Source organism: Filicampus tigris, chromosome 9, assembly GCF_054856515.1.
Source record: "Filicampus tigris isolate MCC_2025a chromosome 9, RoL_Ftig_1.0, whole genome shotgun sequence".
Taxonomy (NCBI): domain Eukaryota; kingdom Metazoa; phylum Chordata; class Actinopteri; order Syngnathiformes; family Syngnathidae; genus Filicampus; species Filicampus tigris.
The window spans coordinates 3,672,501-3,695,703 of NC_141225.1; the positions used below are offsets into that span (position 1 = coordinate 3,672,501).

Here is a 23,203-nt window from a genome sequence, read left to right on the forward strand (position 1 = left end):
TGTATATGCTAATATGCTAATACGCATCCGGGATGAAACATTGTTACGGGGCTCTAGCATGTTTAATAAACGCTTGAAGCCCGGCTCCTCGTCTAAAGCATATGGGCGCATAGATGTTGCTATGTATATGCAGATTGCTTCAGGCGACACGAAGGCCAGATGAGAGGTTCTTGGCGGGGCAAATCCGGCGGCCGTCCTGAAGGCCAGACGAGAGGTTCTTGACGGGTCCAGTCGACAGGCTGTCCAGATGGCCACATAGCAGGTGAGAGCAGCCGCAGAGCTTCTACCGCCGGAGCAGAGTCGAAGGGCAGCCTCAGGCCTTGCGCTGCCATAGCAGAATCGGAAGGAGGCTGCAGAGCTTGTGCTGCCGTAGCAGAATCGGAGGGCAGCCGCAGTAGTTGCACCATCGGAGCAGAGTCAGAGGGCAGCCGAAGGCCTTGCGCCGCCGGAGGAGAGTCAGAGGGCAGCCGAAGGCCTTGCGCCACTGTAGCAGAATCGGAAGGAGGCCACAAAGCTTGAGGCGCCATAGCAGAATCCGAGGGTAGCCGCAGTGGTTGCAGCACCAGAGCAGAGTAAGAAGGCAGCTGAAGACCTTGCGCTGCCTTAGCAGCGTCAGAGGGCAGTCGCAGGCCTTGCGCCACCGTGGTAGAATGGGAAGGAGGGTGCAGAACTCACACCGCCGTAGCTTAATTTGAGGGCAACCGCAGAGCTTGCGCCAGTGGAGCAGAGCCAGAGGGCAGCCGGAGGCCTTGCGCCACAGTAGCAGAATCGGAGGGAGGCCGCAGAGCTTGCGCCGCTGGAGTAGAGTAAGAGGGCAGTTGCAGGCCTTGCACCCCCATAGCAGAGTCAGAAGGCAGCCGCAGGCCTTGCGCCGCCATAGCAGATTCGGAGGGAGGCCGCAGAACTTGCGCCGTCGTAGCAGAATCCAAGGGCAGCCGCAGAGCTTGCGCCGCCGGTGCAGCATCAGAGGGCAGCTGAAGGCCTTGTGCCGCCGGAGCAGGGTTGGAGCCTGGTGGTGCCGGTACAGGGACTTGCATTTGCTGAGGTGCCAGGAAGGGGGACTGTCACTGCCAAGGAGCTGGCATGAGGGCCTGCAGTTGCCGAGACGCCTGGAAGGAGGCCTGGCACTGCCAAGGCACCAGGACGGGGGCCTGGCACTGCCAAGGAGCCGGCATGGGGGCCTGCAGCTGCCGAGGTGCTGGCATGGGGCCCTGCCTCACCAGGCTTCCACCATGAAGTTGGGAGGAGACACGAGGGGCAGGGAGTACAGATAGTGAGGAAGATAAACTAGAAGAAATGGGATGAATGGGACTACGCAGTGAACGAGGTGCCGAAAAAGGCGAGGAGTGAAGTGACTTGGGTATAGGTTCGGAATGATGTGACTTGGAAAAGGATGAATTACAGGGAGGAACCAGAACCTCTACTTGGGCGCCTATGTTGGCACCACGCCACCCGTGTAAATGGCCAACCGGGCGCCCAAGGAAGGGTCTGATGGGAAGGGTTCTGGAGTGGACACTAAGGGATCATCATCAGAAAAATGTGACAAAAACGACAAGGCCTTGAATAGTGACTGGGGAAGGGACCGGGAAAACCAAAATCAATGTCAAAATCTGAATCAGAAAGGAGACACAGTCAGAAAAAAATCTGAGTCTACAAACAAAACATTGGGTGTAAAACTAGTAGGGGAATGTGCAAAACTAGGACAAGTAGATGGCAAAGATGAGAGAGATGTGGAAGAATAGACAGAGCTTACACGAAGGGTGTGGGGTGGTCGGCAGACTGAGGGTGGTTGGAGGCAGAACGGGACTTGCGAGGGCCTTAGTTCCATCATGGAGGAGCGACACAAGAGGTTCCCAGTGAAAAGGCAGAGACAATCATTCCCTGATTGGAGATGGAGGGGCAGGGGGTGACGTCTTCATCTTGTGGATTGGATTGTGTCTGAGTCGGCTGGGTCCACGAGTGGTCAGTACGTTCTGTCATGTGCGGATCAGGATTTGGACCCATACGCAGACGTGACACGGAAGTTGAAAAGTAAAAAGTCTTTACCAACAGAAATACAAAGTAAAAACAGAGAGCTGGACTGGAAGAGACTTTGCATCCTCACTCCAACAAGGTTTGACAAACTGACAACGTGACACTGAAGCTCAAGTTTATAAACTGTAAGACATCAGGCCTATATGACATCATATAAAAAATGACAAAGCATATAAGGACCATAGCATCTGCATAGCAACTGATACATCAAGTAACAGTCATAACAAAGTAGAAGTAGTATAAATAATACAATAAATTTAAAAGATAGGTCTTGCACACACAACAAACCGTTCTGCACACTAATCGTCTTTCTTCAATCATGTTTTAAAGATAGAGAGGTCAAAATCACAATTAAATTTTGATTAATTGTCCAGCCTACTTTGTGCATTCATCAATTCGAGACTATACCTTTATAATAAATTCCCTAGCCCCCTTTGTATAAAAAAATAAATAAATACAAAGATTACATTACAACTACAATACACTTTCAGTGACATTTTTATTTCTGTATAAACAATGTTGTTTTTATCTTTTTTTAACATAATTTCATTGAACAAAGAAATGACATTTTTCAACCCCAATACCATTAATATTTCTAAAGGGTCACAATATACAGTAACATGATTATGTGATATCATGGAAATAGTAATGGTAAAGCCAAAGATCATTCATATTTCAACTGATAGTTTATTTCATTGTTTTATCTCGCGTAATTTTATCATGTGCTCTCATGTGTTTTACCATTGTCCCTCTGTTATTGTAACTTTTCTTGCATATGGAGCAGGTGAAAGGCTTCTCCCCAGTGTGAAATCTCACGTGTGAAGTTAACGATCCCCTCCGAGTGAAGTTTTTACCACAAAACGTGCAAGTAAAAGGCTTCTCTCCTGTGTGTACTCTTTTGTGCCTGTCCAAACTTGCCTTTTGATTGAATTTTCTGCCACATTCAATACAGCCAAATGGTTTCTCTCCTGTGTGGCATGACATGTGTCTCTGCAAATGGTGGTTGTTTTTGAATATTTTGCCACACTCTGGGCACTTGACCCGATTACGAGAACTCAGTTGAGTTTCAGTATCACTGTACTGCCATGAGTCCAAAAATGGCTGACGATCAATTGTCTGGTTCCTGATATTATTTAATAAGTTGTCTGGCTTCAAAAGTGCAGGCTGACTATTGTGAGTTGCTTTTATTACATTATCTAAATCCAAGTCCAAAAACACATCAGAGCCTCCACAGTCTTTTTCATTAAGTTCACATTCAACTGGCTCACGTGAATTGGAAGTGGGAGAACCTGCCTGTCTGTGCTCAACACTTTGTCTTTGCTGCATTGTAAAGGAAAGCGGGTACTCTTTTGCCGCTTCATTTTCCAAAGAGGCATTAATATCTTCAGATTTTTGACAGTAATTTAATGTTGGACTTGTCAAGACTTCTTCCAGTTCCTCTTTGACGAATGTAAGCGTTGGAGCATCTTGTTCCATACTTTGGCTCTTCTCTTGTTGCACAGGGGGGATCTTCATGCTGATTAGCACAGGCTGGAAGCGCTGAGATGCATCTAAAATACAAACATTAAAGAAAACAATCCCCACATAAGTCTACGATGATTTAACAAATGACATTCGCTGCTGGCAGCGTGGGTTCAATTCCCACTCAGTGACGGTGTCAATGTAAGTCTGAATAACTATCCATCTCTATATCCATCTCCTGCGACTGACTGGCAACCAGTGCTGTTTGCCTTTCACCCAAAAGTCGGCTGAAACAGGCTCAAGCACCCTGTGAACCTTGAACAGAATAATTGGTATTAAAATGGATGAAATTCAGCAATTATATCTGACGCAAGCATTAATAATACCCTTGGCAACTATTTTTCATTTTGTATAACATCACTGGTGGTCAAAGTCCAAATTTGGTTGGTATTTTTTTCACAAATACAATCCCCACATGGATATGTTATTTTTTTTTTAGGATGTACTTATTTGAAATGTGGAAATGTGGAGTGATTGAGGGTTGCAAAGACTCCCTCAGATACCCGCAATATAGGTATGAGGATAATTTGCTTTCTGAAAAGAAAAAGTCCTTTAAATTGACCTAATTTGAACATGAACATCGGCTACACATAATTAAAATGTGTTAAACTAACATTTTAGTATTTTCAAGGAGGAGAGAGGAAAATGACATCAGTTTGCCACATTTTAATCATATGGAACTGAAAATTACTTTTTTTTCAGTGATTTGGGAGTTGCTCTATTGTTTTCAAGTTCACAGGTTTCCAATTTCAAGATGACTGCAAACATTGGCAGGTGATTCATGCAAGATTATTTTTATTTGCAGTGCTTTAATGTTTGCTATTTGTATTTACATATGTCAGGGATGTCATAGTGTGGTGCTTTAATGGTATCCTGTGAATATTCTCATTCATTCAGGTCATTTCATTCTCAGGGCAGTGAACAGATCGCAGTCGCAGATGGACTGTTATGGTTGTCTGGAAGTCAGGATAACGGTACAGAAAAACGAATGAACTGATGGGCTGAAAACGCGTCATTCACACACATTTTTGAAGACGAGAATGATAATAGAGTACTGTAAATCTTAAACGGGTCCTGTTAGAATAAGTTACAAATATTCACCGAACTTTTTTAAAACATATAAATTCCTCAAATTAAGTAAAAAAGAACATTTTCACAAGTACTGTTTACGTCCAGCTATAAGCATCGTTAATTCCAATTAACAACGCACAGCTCTTATTTATTTTATAAGGGATTCGCCGGTCTGCATGCATTTAAACGACATTAGTAGAGCTGGTAGATGTGATTTTTTCAAAGCCAAAAACCAGTTGTGATAAATGAAAACGACGGCAACACTGAATCTTCCAGTTGTAAACTCTGACTAGACAGACAACAGTAAAATGTGATAAAGTATTGAATAATAATTTAAGATGCAGACCTGATCCGCGGTCATCGATTGTCTTGCTGGATAGCTGACCAGCTCCCAGCAGGCTGCGATGGTGCTGGAGCTCGTGCTCGTATTCGGCGATTGTTTTTTCAAAAATTATCATAATCTCCTCAACAGCTGCGGTCAGTCTCTCACTGACAAAAGCTCTTAACAACTGAACAGAAGGCATTATGAGGTAATCGCCAGCCGAAGAGTTGATGCCAGTTTTCTGACGTTTTCCTCTCTTTTTCTTCTTCTGGCGTCGCCAGCTGTAACAATCATTTATCAGGGTGCCTACCGCCATCTAGCGTTCAGGACATTCATTCAAGAAAAACCTATTGCACACATGAAATGTCGCACCAGGAAGAAACGTTGATGTATTCTGTAAAAATAGTAAGTGATCAAATCATTATAATAACGACACTGTAGTTGAATCTATGTCTAATAATCCTTTAATTGGAAAAGAGGCATATATTGTGGCTGCTGGATGTATTTTTTTTCATCTTAAGATTGTGACCCACATCCTAAATTAAACTGCTGACTTTATCATGCACTGTAATGCTGTTACAGCAAGATACATTCTTTTACGACTCTGAGCTATTGTAATTGCTGTACACCCCATTAAAAAATAATTAAAATCATGGAGTGTGCTATTTTCATGCATCTTTTTCTTATCCAAGGGATTTCTTTTGTGCTTCTGGTCTTTCCTTTTGTCTCCCTGCCTCCATGTTTGCCTCTGTGTTGGCACTTGAGCTCAGGGAGGGGCTCAAATCAGCATGGTCCTCATGTATTATTGGCTCCTGCCTCCCATGTCTCGGTGACTGTAATGAAAAGGAGGTTTGAGCAGCACTGTGACATCTCCCCCCCGCCTCCCATTCACTCTTGTCTTCTCCCTGCCTCCCTCTCATTGCTTTTCTCCTCTTCACTTGTTCTGTGACTGGCGGTGGAGATGGGTGGTCATGTGATGTTTTAATACCCTGGGATTTTCTGCTGGGCATGCTCTGAATCGCCTCAGTCCAGACCTATCTGAGGTGTGCTTGCCTATTTATTGTCAATCCAGCTACTTTTTATTCTTTGCTTCTTGGGGGATATATTATTATCTTATAGTAATGTTTAACATGGCTCTACCTGGTGGTAGGACGATGTAGAGCACTCCCTTTTATGCCGTGGCTGGAATATACAGTATATGCGGTGAAAACAGACAGAAGCAAGACGTGGCATCAGTTGTGCAGGTGGCTGGTAGGTATGCTCATGTTTGATTGTTACTGTGCTGTTTGGTAATGCTAACAGCAGTAAATCCTGTCATGTTGTGTTCCTGCTTAAGAATAAAGGATGACTGGATTACAGTCACCCAAAAGAAAGCACATAGGGATATTGATTGTGTGTGTAAACCGGGAACAAATGCATGTCTTCAATGATTTATGCTTGTCCCATTTTCATCCTCTTTGCATTATCCTTACCACACATCATCACATTATTATTGATGCGTTGACTGAATAGTACTGATTAAGAATGTGACGTGTCCATGTTTTCATTTTAAGTGGGTCCAACCCTGAATTCTGGGTTTGATTAGGTGGTTCTCACAGGTTAATTTAACAGAACATGGACTTAGCCTGTCACACCTCTTCTTTCCCTATAAACACAACAAAAAGCAAAATGAAGTGAGGCCATTCTACATGGTTATTATGTACTGCTCTCTAGGGTGATTGACACATCTTGACTCAGCATCACCATGGTTACCAGATGGAATAAAATAGTGGAATAAGACAATGTCTCCTAAACTTGAGCCAAGTCACCCATTAGTAAAATCTCACAGCACATTAACAAACAAAAATGCCACAAGATATATGAATACTGAAATAATGATGACCTCTTCTCAATTTACTCACAAATTCACTTACTCAGCGGGAAATCTGGGCCTGTTTAATTGATCAAAATTATGATATATTTGCAGGAAACCATGACTTATTCTGTTGCATACGAATGTGAAATTGTGGATACAGAGATTCATTGTACCTTCTGCTATCTAATAAAAGAGCATTTCATTGTTGTGCCTGTCACTATAGATCTCTGGCATTGATAGATGAGCAATGAAGTAATTTGGGTGCCATGGCACCTGGTCAGGGATTATTCGGAATAGGCTGTTGACATTAAATTGTTCTGGTTAACACTCCTATGTGGAGTTTTAATGTTTTTCCCTTGCTGCATGGTTTTCCTCTTGGTCTGGGGTGTGAAACTCATTTTTGTTGCTGGCCACACCGCAATTAGGGTGTGGGCCATTATGACCGTGAACCCAAGTAAATGTACCATCCATTCTCTGAACTGATTACACTACAAATTGATGAATAACTAGTTTTGAAATCAGAGGGCAGCAAAAACAATTTGTTCAAATATTACTATAACTAGGGGTGTGAAAACAGTGCATTAATTGCGATCAATTAATTACAGTCACAGTTACAGCATTCTTTTTTTAATATCTTAATCTAATTTTTAATCTCTAAATTTACTGTTTCTGTGTGATGATGAGATCCGTTTTGTTGCGTGGGGCTCGTGCTTGAGTTGTTGGGGGTCTAAAAAACAATGGTCAAAAACAATTGGCTGTCATTGTGTTTGGCATAACCTGATAGCCTCCTATTGCATGTGAGGGGGGGCAAGTTCAGTAGCAGAGAGAAGATGTGGTAAATGGAGGAGCATGTGAGAGTTGGTGGTCCGATGATTGGTAAATTGGTAAAAAAACCTCCTTGACGGCACTATTGATAAAGACAGAGTGATATGCTTTATTTGTAAGAAGGACTTTGCTTACCAAAGAAGCAGTTCAAGCCTACCACATAAATGCAAAGTAACGCGACTAAACTGCAGCTAATTATAGCAACGAAGACGCTAATGTAGCGAGCCATTGCAAAGCTCTTCGCCAAACTAAACTCGAGAACAGCTCGCGTAGGAGCAAATCTTCTGACCGACGAATTGTCTTGCCAAGTGAATAGCGATGAACTGCAGTCCAGACAAAGAAAAGAAAGCTTGATATTTTGGTGGGGGATTCTCATAAATGTATTGCTATAACCGTAGCTCACTGGACGTCAACTCGCAACCACAGTTATCTTGGGGTGACTGAACCCTTTATTGATGATGAGTGGAACTTCAACTCATTTTCACTGATTGTTGTGAAAACAGAAACAAGGGAATTGGCTGATAAATGCGTCAAACAGTTCCTCAAGGTGGCAAATGACTGGGTAATTGAAAAACAGATATCCACCATAAATACAGATACACAGAGCTAGGCATTCAGCCTATGTGACGGACCGGTCAGTCTATCCGTATAATTTTGTAGGAGATAAACGAGAAACTAAAATAATCAGACTAAGAATAGTCGGAAGCCCATTTTTATCTGGCTACCTAATCATCTATTTTCGCAGTGAGGCTTCAATGACCGCGGTGAGGTTTCTCTAACAAAAGTATTGTTAGATTGAGTTGTTGTTGTTTGGGGGACAGATTTGAGTGAGGGAATAGGCGAGAGGAAGTGACGGTTTCACTATGTTAAGAGACTGAGATGGCCGGTCTACATGTGTCTCCTTTAAATGGGGCGAGGCGCGAGGTCCTCAAAGGTACATAAAGGTCCCAAAAGGTCCTTAAAGGTGCTAAAATAATAATAATATCCATCCATCCATCCATTATCTGTACCGCTTCTCCTCACAAGGGTCGCGGGGCGTGCTGGAGCCTATCCCAGCTGTCTTTGGGCAGTAGGCGGGGGACACCCCGAATTGGTTGCCAGCCAATCGCAGGGCACACAGAGACAAACATCCGCACTCACAATCACACCTAGGGGCAATTTAGAGTATCCAATCAACTTACCATGCATGTTTTTGGAATGTGGGAGGAAACCGGAGTGCCCGGAGAAACCCCACGCAGGCACGGGGAGAACATGCAAACTCCACACAGGGAGGCTGGAGCCGGGATCGAACCCACGACCTCTGAACTGTGAGGCGGACGTGCTAACCAGTCGATCACCGTGCCGCCCATAATAATAATAATTAATACTAAAATAAAATAATACTAACCAATCCTAATAAAGAAATCATAATGACAATACTGAGACTGGCGACCAGTCCATTGTGTGCCCCACTTCTCCTCTGAAGTCAGATACAGTTGGCTCATGCTCACCTGTGCCCCTGAGGAAGACAATTAGTATAGAAAATGTACAAATGATTAAAGGGAAATCAACCCAAACATATTTTTTTCAAGAATATGTTCCCAGCAGGCCCACTAGTTGAAACCCGGCATTCTGATTAATATTGCGTTTGTGGAATATGAGTTAAGCGGCAACATACACCCGTTTTTAGCCATGTCAGAGGGCGGCCATTTTATCATTTCAATCGACTGAAAATGACATCACAGCTACTCAGGGCTCAGGTAACAACCAATCATGTCCCAGCTTCAGAAAACAGGTCAACCGTGATTGGTCGTTACCTGAGCCCCGAGTACAGGCAGGCCTCGAATTTCGACTTTACGACTTCCTCTTCTTTTTTGTCCCCAGCACCATAGTGACTACGTTTACATGCTGTCAATATTCGGGTTAAGTTCAAAATTCAGATTTCTTAAACATTCTGAATATCCTGTTTACACGAATGAGCGGACAGAGTTGCTTCGGCATTTGAATAAGCCACTGTGACGGCGATGCACTGCGTCGTGACTCAAATGGATGTAATTTCCGCCTGTTACTTTCTACTGTCAATAAAACACTTGGTATTCATGTCACTCGCCACAGGAATGAAGCAGCCGGTTTCCTCCTCACTCCAAAAGTGTGCTTTTGTGCTGCGTCTTTGAGCTAGTTTACCTCTGCCTGTGTATTTAAGATGGGTTTCGCGCTAAACAACGCACTTCCACATACAAGCACTTCCTGTAGTCCAAAGACCAGTATTCCTTGTTTGTTGTGCATGCGAAGAGTGTCTCGGCAGTATATTTGCCTGTTGCGGCCTCCTCTAGTTCTTTTCCATCCACCTCTCAGCAGTAATGCTAAATACAGCATCTTATGTTTTTATGTGTCATCTTCCAAACCGCTTATCCTATACAGGGTCGTGGGGAGGTGCTGGAGACTATCCCAGCCGTCCACGGGCGAAGGCAGACTAAACCCCGAACTGGTCGCCAGCCAGTCGCAGGGCACACACAGACACCGTCACTGAGCGGGAATCGATCCCACGCTGCCGGCACACAACTCAGGCGTGTGTACCACTACACTATCAGTGACCCGCTTATGTTTTTATTTTAATGTATTTTCGTTTTTTTTTTTTATACCAAGCATTTGGACGCAAATTTCGACTTTAACGATGAAAACCGACATACGCGGAAATTCAGGTTGCATCGTCAGTGTAGGAACGGAACTCGTTCGTAAATTGAGGACTGCCTGTAGTTGTGATGTCCTTTTCAGTTGACAGAAGTGACAAAATGGCCGCTCCCGGAGATGGCTAAAATTGAGTGGATTAATTCTTATTCCATAAACGCAATATTTATCAGAATGCCTTGTTTCAACTTGTGGGCTTGCATAGAACATATTCTTTAAAAAAATATGTTTGAGTTGACTTTCACTTTAATAATTAAAAAAAAAATGCTTGATAACATACTTAAATGAATTACGGAATAGTGAGCAAACCAGTTTAACAGTCCCACCCAAAACTCTTGAACAATGCATACCCAGATGTTTACCAGGAAAGGCCCACATTTAGAAGACGTAAACTGTAATAGTATATACATATTTAAATATCAGGGATTCATATTTGAAATAATACTTTTGACATTAAAAATATGTAGGTGTGGATATCCAGTACATATATTCCCAAAATCTCTCTAAGCAGGTATTGCTGATGCTTCAGACACAACCTTTAAGTTTATATTTACAGTGATGGAACTGACTATGTAAGTATTTTCCAAGCAAAGACTTGGTTAAGAAGATTTTGGAAACATTAATACAGAGGTAAATGGAAAAAATGGGAAAAACAATCATAAAATGAAATCTGCTATGAAATATGAATTTACCAAAGACAGAGATAACCATAAGATGGTGGTGTGTTATTGCTCTTGAATAGCTCAAACTCCCACAGCGCTGTAACCTCTGACTGTAAATGCTAGTTCTCAGTTTTGAGACAAGTTGTCCCCAACACTTAAATGAAGCATGCAGTAGGAAAAGAAAAAACATTTTGTTGGAGGATCTTAAACTGCTGGTACTGTTACCCTTTCAATGTTGGAAGGTCTCATTTGTCAAACTTGTATGTGACATGTTTTATATCATGTTCAATGCAGTGCTTGTAGAGCTGTTGTAGTGTACAGTGAAATGTGTATTCATTTACTGTATGACAGAAAATTCAGAGTACATATGACCAATGTATTTCACAATAGCCTTACCAAAAAGAGACACTCATTGGTTGTGTGTGTTGCAGCTTGTCATTTCACGGATGATAACAGTCAATGGACTGATCAAAAATGCCATCAAACAAACCCATGAATCCTCATCTTAAATAATCATGACTGTTGGCATAAACATCCACAGCAGCTAAAAATAGCCAGAGAGATTTTGTCTTTGGTGCTGATGGCCACATGGCTGTGTTAAACTAATCCAAGCCAATTCTACTCCAATCCTCCCAGTAGAGCTCATCAGAAGCAAAGCAGGATGAAAAGGATTTGATTCAAGCTTTCAGCACCACTGTCATCAGTGTCTTTCCCAATTCAACTACTCTAAATTCGAATGTGTGTGTTTTTCAGAGGAGATGGATGTTTTTAGAGATGGTACGTTGTCACAGACCTATTTTGATTCATGTATTGCTGAAGTGTTTAGGTCATAGGCCACGAATTATGTCCCCGCCCCCACCCTCAAAACATGATGCATAGTTACTGGCATTTCTTTGATTTGAATTCAATGTGAAAGATACCAAGGTTAATTTATTCACTTGATACTAGCTGGCATGTGGCGTTTGTGGCACACACAGACACACCCACCCACCCACACACGCACACCCTCTTGCCCTTTGTGACCATGGTAAAATAATTTTGGGGAAGGCCCATCATGTAGAAATGAAAGCAGTCATTAAGGATGGTGTGGACAAGAGTGTGAAGGTGGTCTAAAGAAAATTGCAAAATAAAGGTGATGGGCTGTTGACTACAACAATAGCAATGTGAAATACATTTTGTGAGACGAACAACAGCAGTTTTTGTTTGGAAAGCAATATCTTTATCGACAACTATTTACATCCATCAATGATGACATCAAGTATATTACAATATCAGATTCCTGATATTCCTTGTTGGACTGTACGTATGTAATTGATGTCAGGACAAGGAAAATTCAGTGACAGAAGGCCATTAATGACTCTGAGAGGAGTCACACAGAGAGACAAAGACCATTAGCAATTCCCCAAGGAGACAAGAGAGGGAGGAGCGAGATGCTTAGCAACAAAAAAGGTAACAGAGGAATAGCAAGCAAATGTTATTCATTGTTTGCACAACTGCTGTGAAAACCAATATTCTTTAAATATCTCATTGTTTATTTTATACAGTACATCCTGTGTTTACCCTCACATTGATACATCATAAATTTACCTGCAAGGCAAAGACAAACCCAGCAAGGCTGTAGTGAAGACTATACTTTGTATTACTTTAATTTGCATAATACAAAATGTGCATTTTTTTTCTACGGCTATTGTCATTCTCTGTGTTGGGGGGGATTACACAACCCACCAGAGAGTTTACAGTACAAGCTAGTTAAGTACATAGCATGAACTGATTTTCATATTTCTTAGAGCCCACTTAGTTAACTACGGTATAAGTATTGTTTTTGAAGGAACTGAATAATACGATATTTGGGCTTCACTTAATAAAAATTCTTCACACATAGCATGTGGACAAATGTATTAGTATTCCTGGCTAGTACACCTTCAAGAACCTTGACAATGACATTTAACAACATCCTAAGAACTAAAGCAGCTTTGACTCTTTTGAGAGGACTTTCCACAAGATTTTGTATTGTGTCTGGGATGTTTTTTGTGTCCATTCGTCCATGGATGCTGTTTCAGAAAAATGGCCCAGCCAACCTTGAGCCTGCCTTGCTAAGTTGAATGAATTAAAGTCTGGGTGAACTAAGAAGTAAAGCCCCTCTGATTAATTAAATTCCACAGGTAGACGTGTCTACTTCTTTTAAATACATAGCAAGCAGAACTAGACCATCTTTGTGACACTTAAGTGTGTCAGCGTTTGTACTTTGCAACTTCAAATGATTTGGACTGAAATGACATCGTGCAAATGGGTGATGGGATTTTAGTGAAATGACAAGAAGGCCGCTCAGTGAAGTCTTTGCATGTTTTACAGATGATGTACAATCCGATTTACTTTTGCCTCTTTACAGTTGGCCACCAAATCTGCAATGTTCACAGTTCTGCAGACTGTGACTGTGCAGTCCCCCTGCATCACCCGACAAGCCCACACGACCCTATTTATATAACTCTTACTCTCACCCTCTGTAGAGTATTCATCCCTCAATTTACTTGGGAATGCAGATGTTGCACTTTAATCAAATGTCTTATCCTAATGCTGTGGCTATAAACGGCTAGATTATACAAAATCTAGATTATTTAAACCTTAGTTAAAGTCATTAGCTGGAATAAAATTGCTTGGGGGAAAAAAATCCAACCTGATTTAGGGCGTTGGGCAGAAAACACCCTTGAATGGTCGCCAATTAATCAGAGGGCGCATGCAGAGGCTTGAAAATCATTGGCACTTGCGTTGTCATTGAGTTGCAAATGAACCAATGCTGCCAGTTAAAAAGTTAACTGCAACATCATCAGTGTAGCCCTGAAATACCACACGAATGAAACACTTTAATATATTAATATAACGTGGAGGTAGCACAGAGAAATAGTGGTTAGCATGTCCGCCTATAGCTCTGATGTTCTCCATAATTCATTCACTGCCATTGACGTATTTATTTGTCTTTTCATAGTCCAGCCATTCAAAAACAGGAATTTATATATTTTTCAAACGTTAGGGTAAAAGAGTGTCTAAAAATGTCTGGCAGTGTTTTGAGTTAAGTGTTTTTTTCTGACACTCTAGTTTCCTCCTATGCATCCCAAAAATGTAAATGTAAGGGTAATTGGCAATTAAATCATTATGTGTGTAAATGTGAGTGTGAACAGTTGCTTGTTGATATGTGCCCTGCAACTGACTGGAAACTTCTTCGTGTCTCATACAAAGTCTGCTGGAAGTGGCTCACTAATGAGGACAAGGAGCATATAAAACGGATGCATGGATGGATAGTTTATAGAAACGTTTGTCATGTCTCTCACAATCAGTTCATTTACACATGTGGACAAAATTGTCTTGTGCCCCTCTGTTAATCAATAGTAAGTATCGAAAGTCAATCATTGTGTCACGGTTTCCAGTGGGAACTGGAAGGGGGTGGATCCCAAAAACGCAGACAAGGAGAAGAAAAGTATTTAACAACATTTATTTACGGAAAAAAAAAATTCACATCCGCAAAAATTCAACAAATTTCGCTGCCGAAATTTGCAAGGTGAAAACAATCAACAAAAAGCGCTTGCAAACGCAAGGAGACTACAAACGAAAATCACTTAACTGTGGGACAAGGAAAACTCCAATCTCAAACAAACAAAACCCGTCAGCAAGATCAAACAAACATTCTTATACACAGAAAACTCACGACCAGAACGAACGACGAACAGGAACTATAGTGTCTAGGAAAAATACAGTCTCTTGAAACACGGAGGCAAGCAAGGCAATAACCCGACAACGGGCAGTTGTGGAAACAGTCCTTTTAAAGGTCTTGATCAGTGATTCACCACAGGTGCGGTGTCAGAAGGAACACCCGCCAGTCCCGCCGCTGTCTGCAACAGACCAGATTCATGACACATTGTTTTTGAATGGTGGTTCAACAGAATTGTTAAAAAAAAAACAAAAAAAAAACAGACGTTTGGAATAAGCCTGGGCAAAAAGCTACACCCCAGAAAACATTGAAAATAGTTTGACCATAGGGAAATGTCCAATCAAGGTATGTCCTCTAATTAGCATCACATGTGTCTTCAAACTAGTAAGCAGTCAGTCAGCCCATTTAAATGATGACAAGTAGTCAAAGTGCTTTTTGGTGACATAGTGTGTGTCACACTTAACATGCACAGGAGGAAGGGGAGGACAGAGTTGTCTCAGGAGATTAGAAAGAAAATTATAGACAAGTAGGGACGGCTTCAGGATTTTTTCCTCCCGGGGCTAAAGGGGGAATTGACCAATACAGAAAATCATTTATATGTATATTTTAGAATGGTTAGTGGTCGACTGGTTAGCACGTCCGCCTCACAGTTCAAAGGTCGTGGGTTCGATCCCGGCTCGGCCTCCCTGTGTGGAGTTTGCATGTTCTACCCGTGCCTGCGTGGGTTTTCTTCGGGTACTCCGGCTTCCTCCCGCATTCCAAAAACATGCATGGTCATTTGATTGGACTCTCTAAATTGCCCCTAGGTGTGATTGCGAGTGCGGATGTTTGTCTCTGTGTGCCCTGCGATTGGCTGGCAACCAATTCAGGGTGTCCCCCGACTACTGCCCGAAGACAGCTGGGATAGGCCCCAGCACGCCCCGCGACCCTTGTGAGGACAAGCGGTATAGGTAATGGATGGATGGATGTTTTAGCCTTATTATTTTTCTTTAATTAACAGAGGGGTACCAACTTTTGTCCACACTTTTGACATTACCTTAAGTAGTCCTGATGTGATTGACTTCAGAATTTGAATCCCAAATGAAGGATCACAGACATCATATATTTTTGGCTGGACCATTAGTTAATGACACCTGAGAAAAATACACAAAATAGTAAGGATTGTATTCCAAATTATTTATTAGTGCCTGCTGACAAAAGTAAACGTGAAATCTATTTGTTATTTATTATTTATATAAATAATTTTTGAGCCATCCATGTACAAATATTTTTTCTACTGCGTGTGAACAGTGGGTGGATCTGCAGACCTCTTTTCCCTTCAGCACAAACTGTCTTGACTTGTATTCCCCCATGAGTTCTTCATATTCACTCTGCATCACAGTCACACGGTCCTGTGGACCAGTGAACTCTGGCAAGTTCAAATCTAATTACTGTGCCCAGTGCATCGTCCCTCCAACCAGCCCACATGATTTGTTTCTGCTTATTTCGTGACATTGAGTTGAGCGAAGCCATTCGTATTTGCGTGTCCGCAAAATTACCACATGTGACTATGTGCAGTTTGTTTGAGAAAAATAGTAATGCACGTGAAAAAGTGTGTTTACTGCATCTGGTTGTATGAGCCATTCTACCGAATTGGTTGAAATTGCTGTCCCACAATGAAAATCAAATTTTAAAAAACAATGAAGTGTTCAGACCTTGCATATTTAGTAATATCTTGTTATAATCTATTTTATCACAAGGCATTAATTGAGATACTATTAAACTGAATGTATAAAAAGTCATCTTGTCACTTCCTATTGGGAGGTGGCTATCCCAATCTCTAACTCCTAAATTTCAATTAATAAAAAAAAAATGTCGAGAAGATTTTTGCCAATTTAAAAAATACTTTACTTTAATAGAACATTTTGGTTTCTTTTAAATGTATGATGATAGATTTACATTGATTTTGTAAATTTTTTTCAAATTAGAAGTTTTTATGTAAAAAAACTGTCCCAACTTTTCATGTCACTACCGAAACGCAGAGATTATTGTCTGTACACAGGGCTTGGTTTTAGCCACATCCCCAGAAATTTCACCACTAAGAGACATTACCTTCATGTTCATCACTGGGCACATGGCGAGTAATTAGTTGGCAGCACTATTACCTTATATGCCCTCCAAAGTCTGAAAATCAGCATGTGGTTTTAAGGACCGTCACTTCCGAACACCTCATTTCGGTAATAAAATGAGGACTTTTGATTTTAATGCTAAATGTACTGTTTTCTATCTCTGTACACATGCTCAAAACTGTCTGTGGTAGCCACGTTGTGCCTAGCATTGTTGAGTATTGTCAACAACTATCATAAAACGTCACTACCGAAACTGTCACTACCTAAACGTTTCGGTAGTGACATAATGGTTTCGGTAGTGACAATATGATGTTTATTTTTTAATTAAGTACGTTTTAAATAATATAATACATAGATACATATGTCATACATAGATCTTTCTGACTTTAACAATATTCTATTTCATATTTTATCTTAATTTGAAGGGAAAAATATAACCGAAACAGTCACTACCGAAACATACATAAAGCTTTTGGTTGTGACATAATGGTTTCGGTAGTGACAATATGATGTTTATTTTTGAATAAAGTACGTTTTAAATAATATAATACATGGATACATATGTCATACATAGTTCTCTCTGATTTTAACCATATTATATTTCATATTTTCTCTTAATTTTAAAGGGAAAAACACCAAAATGCCAAAAAGTCTATCAGAGACAGAGTACAGGCGAAGGGTTAGAGTGACCCAGTGAAATCCAAAGAATAAAGGAAAGAGAAAGAAATAAGAGATGGAAGGAGGAAGGAAAGCTGAAGTCTACCAATGAATTATCCAGCACAGAGCAAATGAAAGTCAGAAGAGCATGGAGGAAAAGACAAGACCACCGGATTTCTGTCAAAAAACAGAGAGAGACGGAATATACATACAGGGAAATGTATGTTACAAAAATGTTTGTCATTCCAATTAAATTTTCATCTGGAAAGTGAAACCACAATTTTTCAATGTTGAAGAGCCCTGTGATGGACAAGTGACCGGTCCAGCGTGTACCCTGCTTTTGCCCTAAGTCAACTGAAATGTTGCAGTCACTACCGAAAAAACTGATGTTTTGACTAAAATGAAAAATGTTTGAATTATCAACCAATTTTTGATAACAATTGTTTTAAGGGTGTGTTTGTTTTAATTAATGATGACTTTTGAAGTCAATTTGATCAACTTTCTAAATTTTACAATGAAAAATAGCATATACATTTTTATTTATTTTGGGACAAAGTCATATTAAATTCTGTTAAAAATTCATTTTGATTGGTTTTGATGTCAAAACCATATATTAATTTATAAAAAATACTAAAAAATAAAAAAAATTTGAATCGGCTAGTAGAATTATTTTTATTCTTCTGTAATTGTGTGTTTCGGTAGTGACACATTTTAGGGACAGACAAGATATTAGGGAAAAGCTAGAAAATGTCATGTCATGTCATCTTCCAAACCGCTTATCCTATACAGGGTCGCGGGGAATTGCTGGAGCCTATCCCAGCCGTCAATGGGCGAAGGCAGACTACACCCCGAACTGGTCGCCAGCCAGTCGCAGGGCACACATAGACACTGTCACTGAGCGGGAATCGATCCCACGCTGCCCGCACACAACTCAGGCATGTGTACCACTACACTATCAGTGGACCCAAGCTAGAAAATACTATTTGAAAATTTGCTGTACTTTTACTATATTTGTGCCCCTTAGATATAGTGCACATGAATACAATAAAGGTTTTTCTGAAATAAAATACAAATTTCACACATTTTCTAACTCTGAATTTGAACCAATTCAGTAGAATGGCCCATATAAAAGAAGTCTAGTCAGAATCACAGTACTTTTATTATTTCCCCCTGTGTATGTAAAATTGTCTGTTGTTTTTAACAGCATAATTCAAAAGATCGTTTCACTTTGGCCCAAAGGCAATTGATTAATTCTTTGTCATGATTTCAGTTACCGGTAAGTTTGTTTGTCTTCTGGGGTCAGAATGGTTATTCAACAAATGCAGTTTTGTTTGGTCACAAGTTCATAATTGAATTTTTTTTATTTTTTTTAACTCAAAATGACATTGATTTATAACTTGATAATGATATTCTTTTTGCCTGCCACTTGACAGCTTTCTATGAACAAGTTTCTGGCATAGTTCTGATTGCATATGACAAAAATTGCAAAGTTCAATTTAATGCATGGTCACGAGAGAGATTAATAATGGAAATCCCAAGTATCCATATCGGGTCAAATGTGTAGTACGGTTGCAGTTGCTTCCTTTCAACGACCCAGCTGCACAAAACATCCAACGATTTTGTATTGAGGTCAAGACTTTGGGAAGTTAAATCCAAAATCTTAGTGTCAGCCTAGTCTATACAATCCACAACCACTTTGGATGTGTGTTTGAGGTCTGTGTCATGCTGGAAGACCCATTTGTAAATTTCAACCATCTGGTTTGAGGTTTGCAGAAGAATTTTGAGGTTTGCATCCCTTTTCATTACTCCATGTACATGGTCCAAATGTATAACGATGCTTCGCAGGGGCGTAGCCATCATATGAAAAGTAGGAGGGAGGAATTGTTTAGGATTAAGCCAACTTTTATGAGCAAATCATCCTTTCATATTCAACTGCTCCTCTTTATGATGAGTTTTGAGGTGGATGTAATGCAGCAGTCCTATCAGCAATGTAAACAGCAGTGGTTTTAGAACACGTCCTTGTGGGGACCCAAAATGGAGAAAGCAATGGAGACGAAGAGTGTGATCCAGACTGCCCCTAAATGGTGGTGTTTTGCTCCTTAAATTTGAGACAGTGCAACTCCATTCTTCATCTACTTGTGCCAGCACAACCATTAAATTTGTATTATTTTTTTTTTTTGCCGACGAATATTTGCTCCACACCTCAGCCCACATATCAGTCATATAGTGAAAATGAGTAGGATGAATTTTTACTTAGCAAATCAATTTACAGTGCGTGCCCCTGAATCGTCTACTCTACCCCCGAAAGTGTCAGGTTAGCGGGCCACTGTGCTCTTAGTGAAAAAAAGTTAGTCTGGAGCCCGTCTGAAGATGGTATTTCCCACACTCCCCGAACACGGTCCGTTGGTGAGGGACTCTAGTAGCCAGATGAGGCCAAGTTTGTTTACCAGAAGTTATATGGTAAACGCGGGACTGAAGTCAACCGGCAGCATTAAAATATGTATGTTTTTTTATTTTCGTCCATGCGTGCCAATTTCAGGTAGAGAGCAGAGGGTATTTCATCCTCTGTGAAGCAGGTTGGCTGGGAAGCAAACTGATATTGGTCAAATACAGGGGGCTGTGTGCATGATGTGGTTTTTTACCAGTGTCTCAAAGCATTCAATCAGTTTGGGAGTTAGTGCAACAAGGTGATCAATACTTTTGGCAGTAGAGTTTTTCTATAGTGGAACTGTGGTGGCAGATTTGAAACATGATAGAACGACTTCCTGCTCCAACAAAATGTTGTAGATATTCATCCAAGCACTTGTGCCAGCTGGTCGACATTCTGCTATCAGACTTGTCCTTGAATGATGTTGGGGTTAGGGTCTTTCGGACCTTAAACCTTATTGAAAAAGTGTTTGTTCCAAAATAACATCCATCCATCCACTATCGATACCGCTTATCCTCACAAGGGTCACGGGGCGTGCTGGAGCCCATCCCAGCTGTCTTCGGGCAGTAGGCAGGGGACACCCTGAATTGGTTGCCGGCCAATCGCAGGGCACACAGAGACAAACAGCCACACTCACAATCACACCTAGGGGCAATTTAGAGAGTCCAATCAACTTACCATGCATGTTTTTGGAATGTGGGAGGAAACCGGAGTACCCGGAGAAAACCCACGCAGGCACGGGGAGAACATGCAAACTCCACACAGGGACGCCGGGGCCGGGATCGAACCCACGACCTCTGGACCGTGAGGCAGACGTGCTTCAAAATAACATACTTTTTTAAAAATCCTTCTTACCACAGAGTGGAGAGGCAGCCATTTAAACCGTTATTGCCTGAGCTCCCTGCCACATGTACGTTTGAATCTTTCCAGCATATGAGTGCATTGCTCTTCAAAACTGTCATTTTGTACATTTTTAAGACTTCCCATACTTCCTGCGTTATCTTTGACTTCTCATAGGCCCTGGAGGAGATTCATTTTGTGACACAGAGGTCCTTTGTGCACTTGAATTGATTGAAGCAGACAGATGCTACATACTCCTTTAAATTGGTGCACTTCCTCCTCACAGCGTCTTTTAACATGCCTCTTTCCGTGCAGTAAAAACAATCCTGTAAGACTTTGTTTTTACCTCAGGCCAAGTCCTCACCTGCAACACAAAGATTTCTTTCTATGGTCAGCAGGGCTTTGATTAGCATTGTTAAATGGTCCGAAGAGTCAAGGTGGGCAGATCTGTAGGCATTCCAATGTTATGTCCACATATTGCTTTCAAGCCACAGCTGTGTCTTTCTGTCTTCCACAGAGGCATGGATAGGGTTGAGGAAGGAGCCAGTTTGCAAATTATGATGGGAACACTTTGATTATAGACTGGATTTACATTTATTTTGGGACTGGACTTACATCAACACAAACACACGAATGTATGCATGCATGTGAACATTTTCAAGCCATGAAATTTAAATTGTTTAAACACATTTTTTAAAAAAAATCTTTCATACAAGTTACAGCGCAAACAAACATACATTGTGTTCCACTGCATCTGCGTCACAAAATTGTTGTTCTGAGCATAAACATGAGCATGAACATGGGAAATCCAACAGATTATTTGAAAGCAAGCAAAGACACAAATATAAAAATTGACCATAAGCTACACAAGTGACTTACTTTTCAAAAAAATAAAATAAATAAATAAATAAATAAATAAAACAATCTTCCATCCATCCAATTTCTATACTGCTTATCCTCATAAGGGTTGCTGGAGTGCTGGAGCCTATCACAGCTGATATCGAGTGAGAGGGACGTAGGGTGTAAAATTGGTAAGCATCCCATTGCCGGACACATGTAGACAAACAACCACTTACATCTATGGATAATTTGGGGCCAATCTCATTTCCTTCTTTGCAACTTCCTAGCTTCTCCCTTTTCGCTCATCTGTTTACATTAGTGCCTCCCAGCAGACATCCCAACAAGGAGACGAGGTGAACAACAGAGGAGGGAGAAGTGTTTGTAAAAAGGAGACAATTGTTTCCCGATGACATCCATTATGGGAAAACGGCAACCGAAGATGATGTCATATAAATAAATCCATTGTCTGAATTATGACTCAACACTATCGCCACACTGCAAAAAAATGAGTTTTATGAAACACTTGTTACTACACTTGTTTCTAGGATTTTTTTCTCATTTTTTGCCCACCCAAAAAAATAATATTGAAGAGAAAATTTTGTATGAGAAAAGTCATCTCAAATTAAGAAAAACACCTCTAACTTTTTCTTAGCTATTATTATGATAATTTAAGAAATTATACAGTAACACAATTCAAGTTAGAATGCAGGTGTTTTTATTTTAAAGCACATTTCAGATGCATTACAAGCACAGCCATGCACTACACGAGTCAACTTATCTAAACGTGAACGGCTATGCTGAATCAGCTCTACTAGAATGCAGAACACGACAATACAGTTTAATACATGCCCATAATGCAGATAAGGGGGGAAAAAAACATAACTCAGAAAGCATGGCGAACAGGCACCTGATTTTTTAAACAAGCACATTTCATGATTTCACATGACTGACACATGTACCCATGCACTATAACACATGTAACACTAGCAACTAAATGTGACTGGCTCTGCTGAACCAGAACTGCATGTCCTTTTTACGATTGATGTCTCAAGTGGGATTAAATTGAGGCCAAATATACTTATCACTGTTACTCCTTACAATCGAGAATGAGCTTGCTCAGCACTTCACTACCACACCACCCGCTCCCAAATCCCTGATTCGCAATATATATTTGTAGTGACTTAACTTTATACTGTATACAGTCTTGATATGTTGCTTATGTTGTATACTGTGTAGAATGTAAAATCAATTCAGAACCCTCAACACCTTCTTTTCTTTGCATAGCTCAATGTATTTGCAAAATAACAACCTAATTATTACAGATGTTTACTGCATAGTAAGAATGAGCCAGTGGAATTAAATCATTTTAATATTACATGCTGCCCAAAATAGAACAGACACTCAACAAAATATGTACGTTCAGACTAGGGATGGGCGATATTAGACGATATTAGATTGTTAAGCAGTTTAACGTGTTCGCGATCTCATAAAGCCGAAAGATCGTTTGATCGTCTACATTGCAGATTCTAAACAGTTTAGCTCTATGGCGGCGCAAAGCTGCTGACGCGTATACACGACCAACCAATCACAGCACGCACAGTGCACGGTACGTGACACTCCCCGCCTGCCTGTTTGTTTGTATAGCGGGAAGCTATAGTGGAAAGTCACCA

General features: G+C 40.9%; 2 protein-coding genes across 3 annotated transcripts in view; one reads left to right on the forward strand and one right to left on the reverse strand.

The window, feature by feature from the left end:
• Positions 1-2,701: 2,701 nt before the first annotated feature.
• Positions 2,702-5,195, reverse strand: LOC147141670 (uncharacterized). The gene is made up of 2 exons (XM_086041670.1): positions 4,973-5,195; positions 2,702-3,584 (listed from the first exon to the last, which is right to left on the reverse strand). Exons 1-2 carry the CDS (start codon positions 5,148-5,150, stop codon positions 2,722-2,724), a joined length of 1,041 nt encoding a protein of 346 aa, XP_085897796.1. The 5' UTR covers positions 5,151-5,195; the 3' UTR covers positions 2,702-2,721.
• A 711-nt stretch (positions 5,196-5,906) lies between these two features.
• plekha6 (pleckstrin homology domain containing A6) overlaps positions 5,907-23,203 on the forward strand; it is a 113,466-nt gene continuing 96,169 nt past the window's right edge. The window contains exon 1 of one of the 2 annotated variants that reach the window (XM_086039882.1): positions 5,907-6,203. The gene's annotated coding sequence lies outside the window, so the exon portion shown is untranslated. The remainder of the gene's footprint in view (positions 6,204-23,203) is intronic. The other variant, XM_086039880.1, reaches the window with a different exon arrangement.

Bases quoted from the DNA above. Each gene is read 5' to 3' on its own strand.
- LOC147141670 (XM_086041670.1), bottom strand. From the start codon at position 5,150: ATGCCTTCTGTTCAGTTGTTAAGAGCTTTTGTCAGTGAGAGACTGACC. The intron at 3,585-4,972 runs GTCTGCATCTTA...TTTGTATTTTAG, and splicing joins AATCGATGACCGCGGATCAG to ATGCATCTCAGCGCTTCCAG.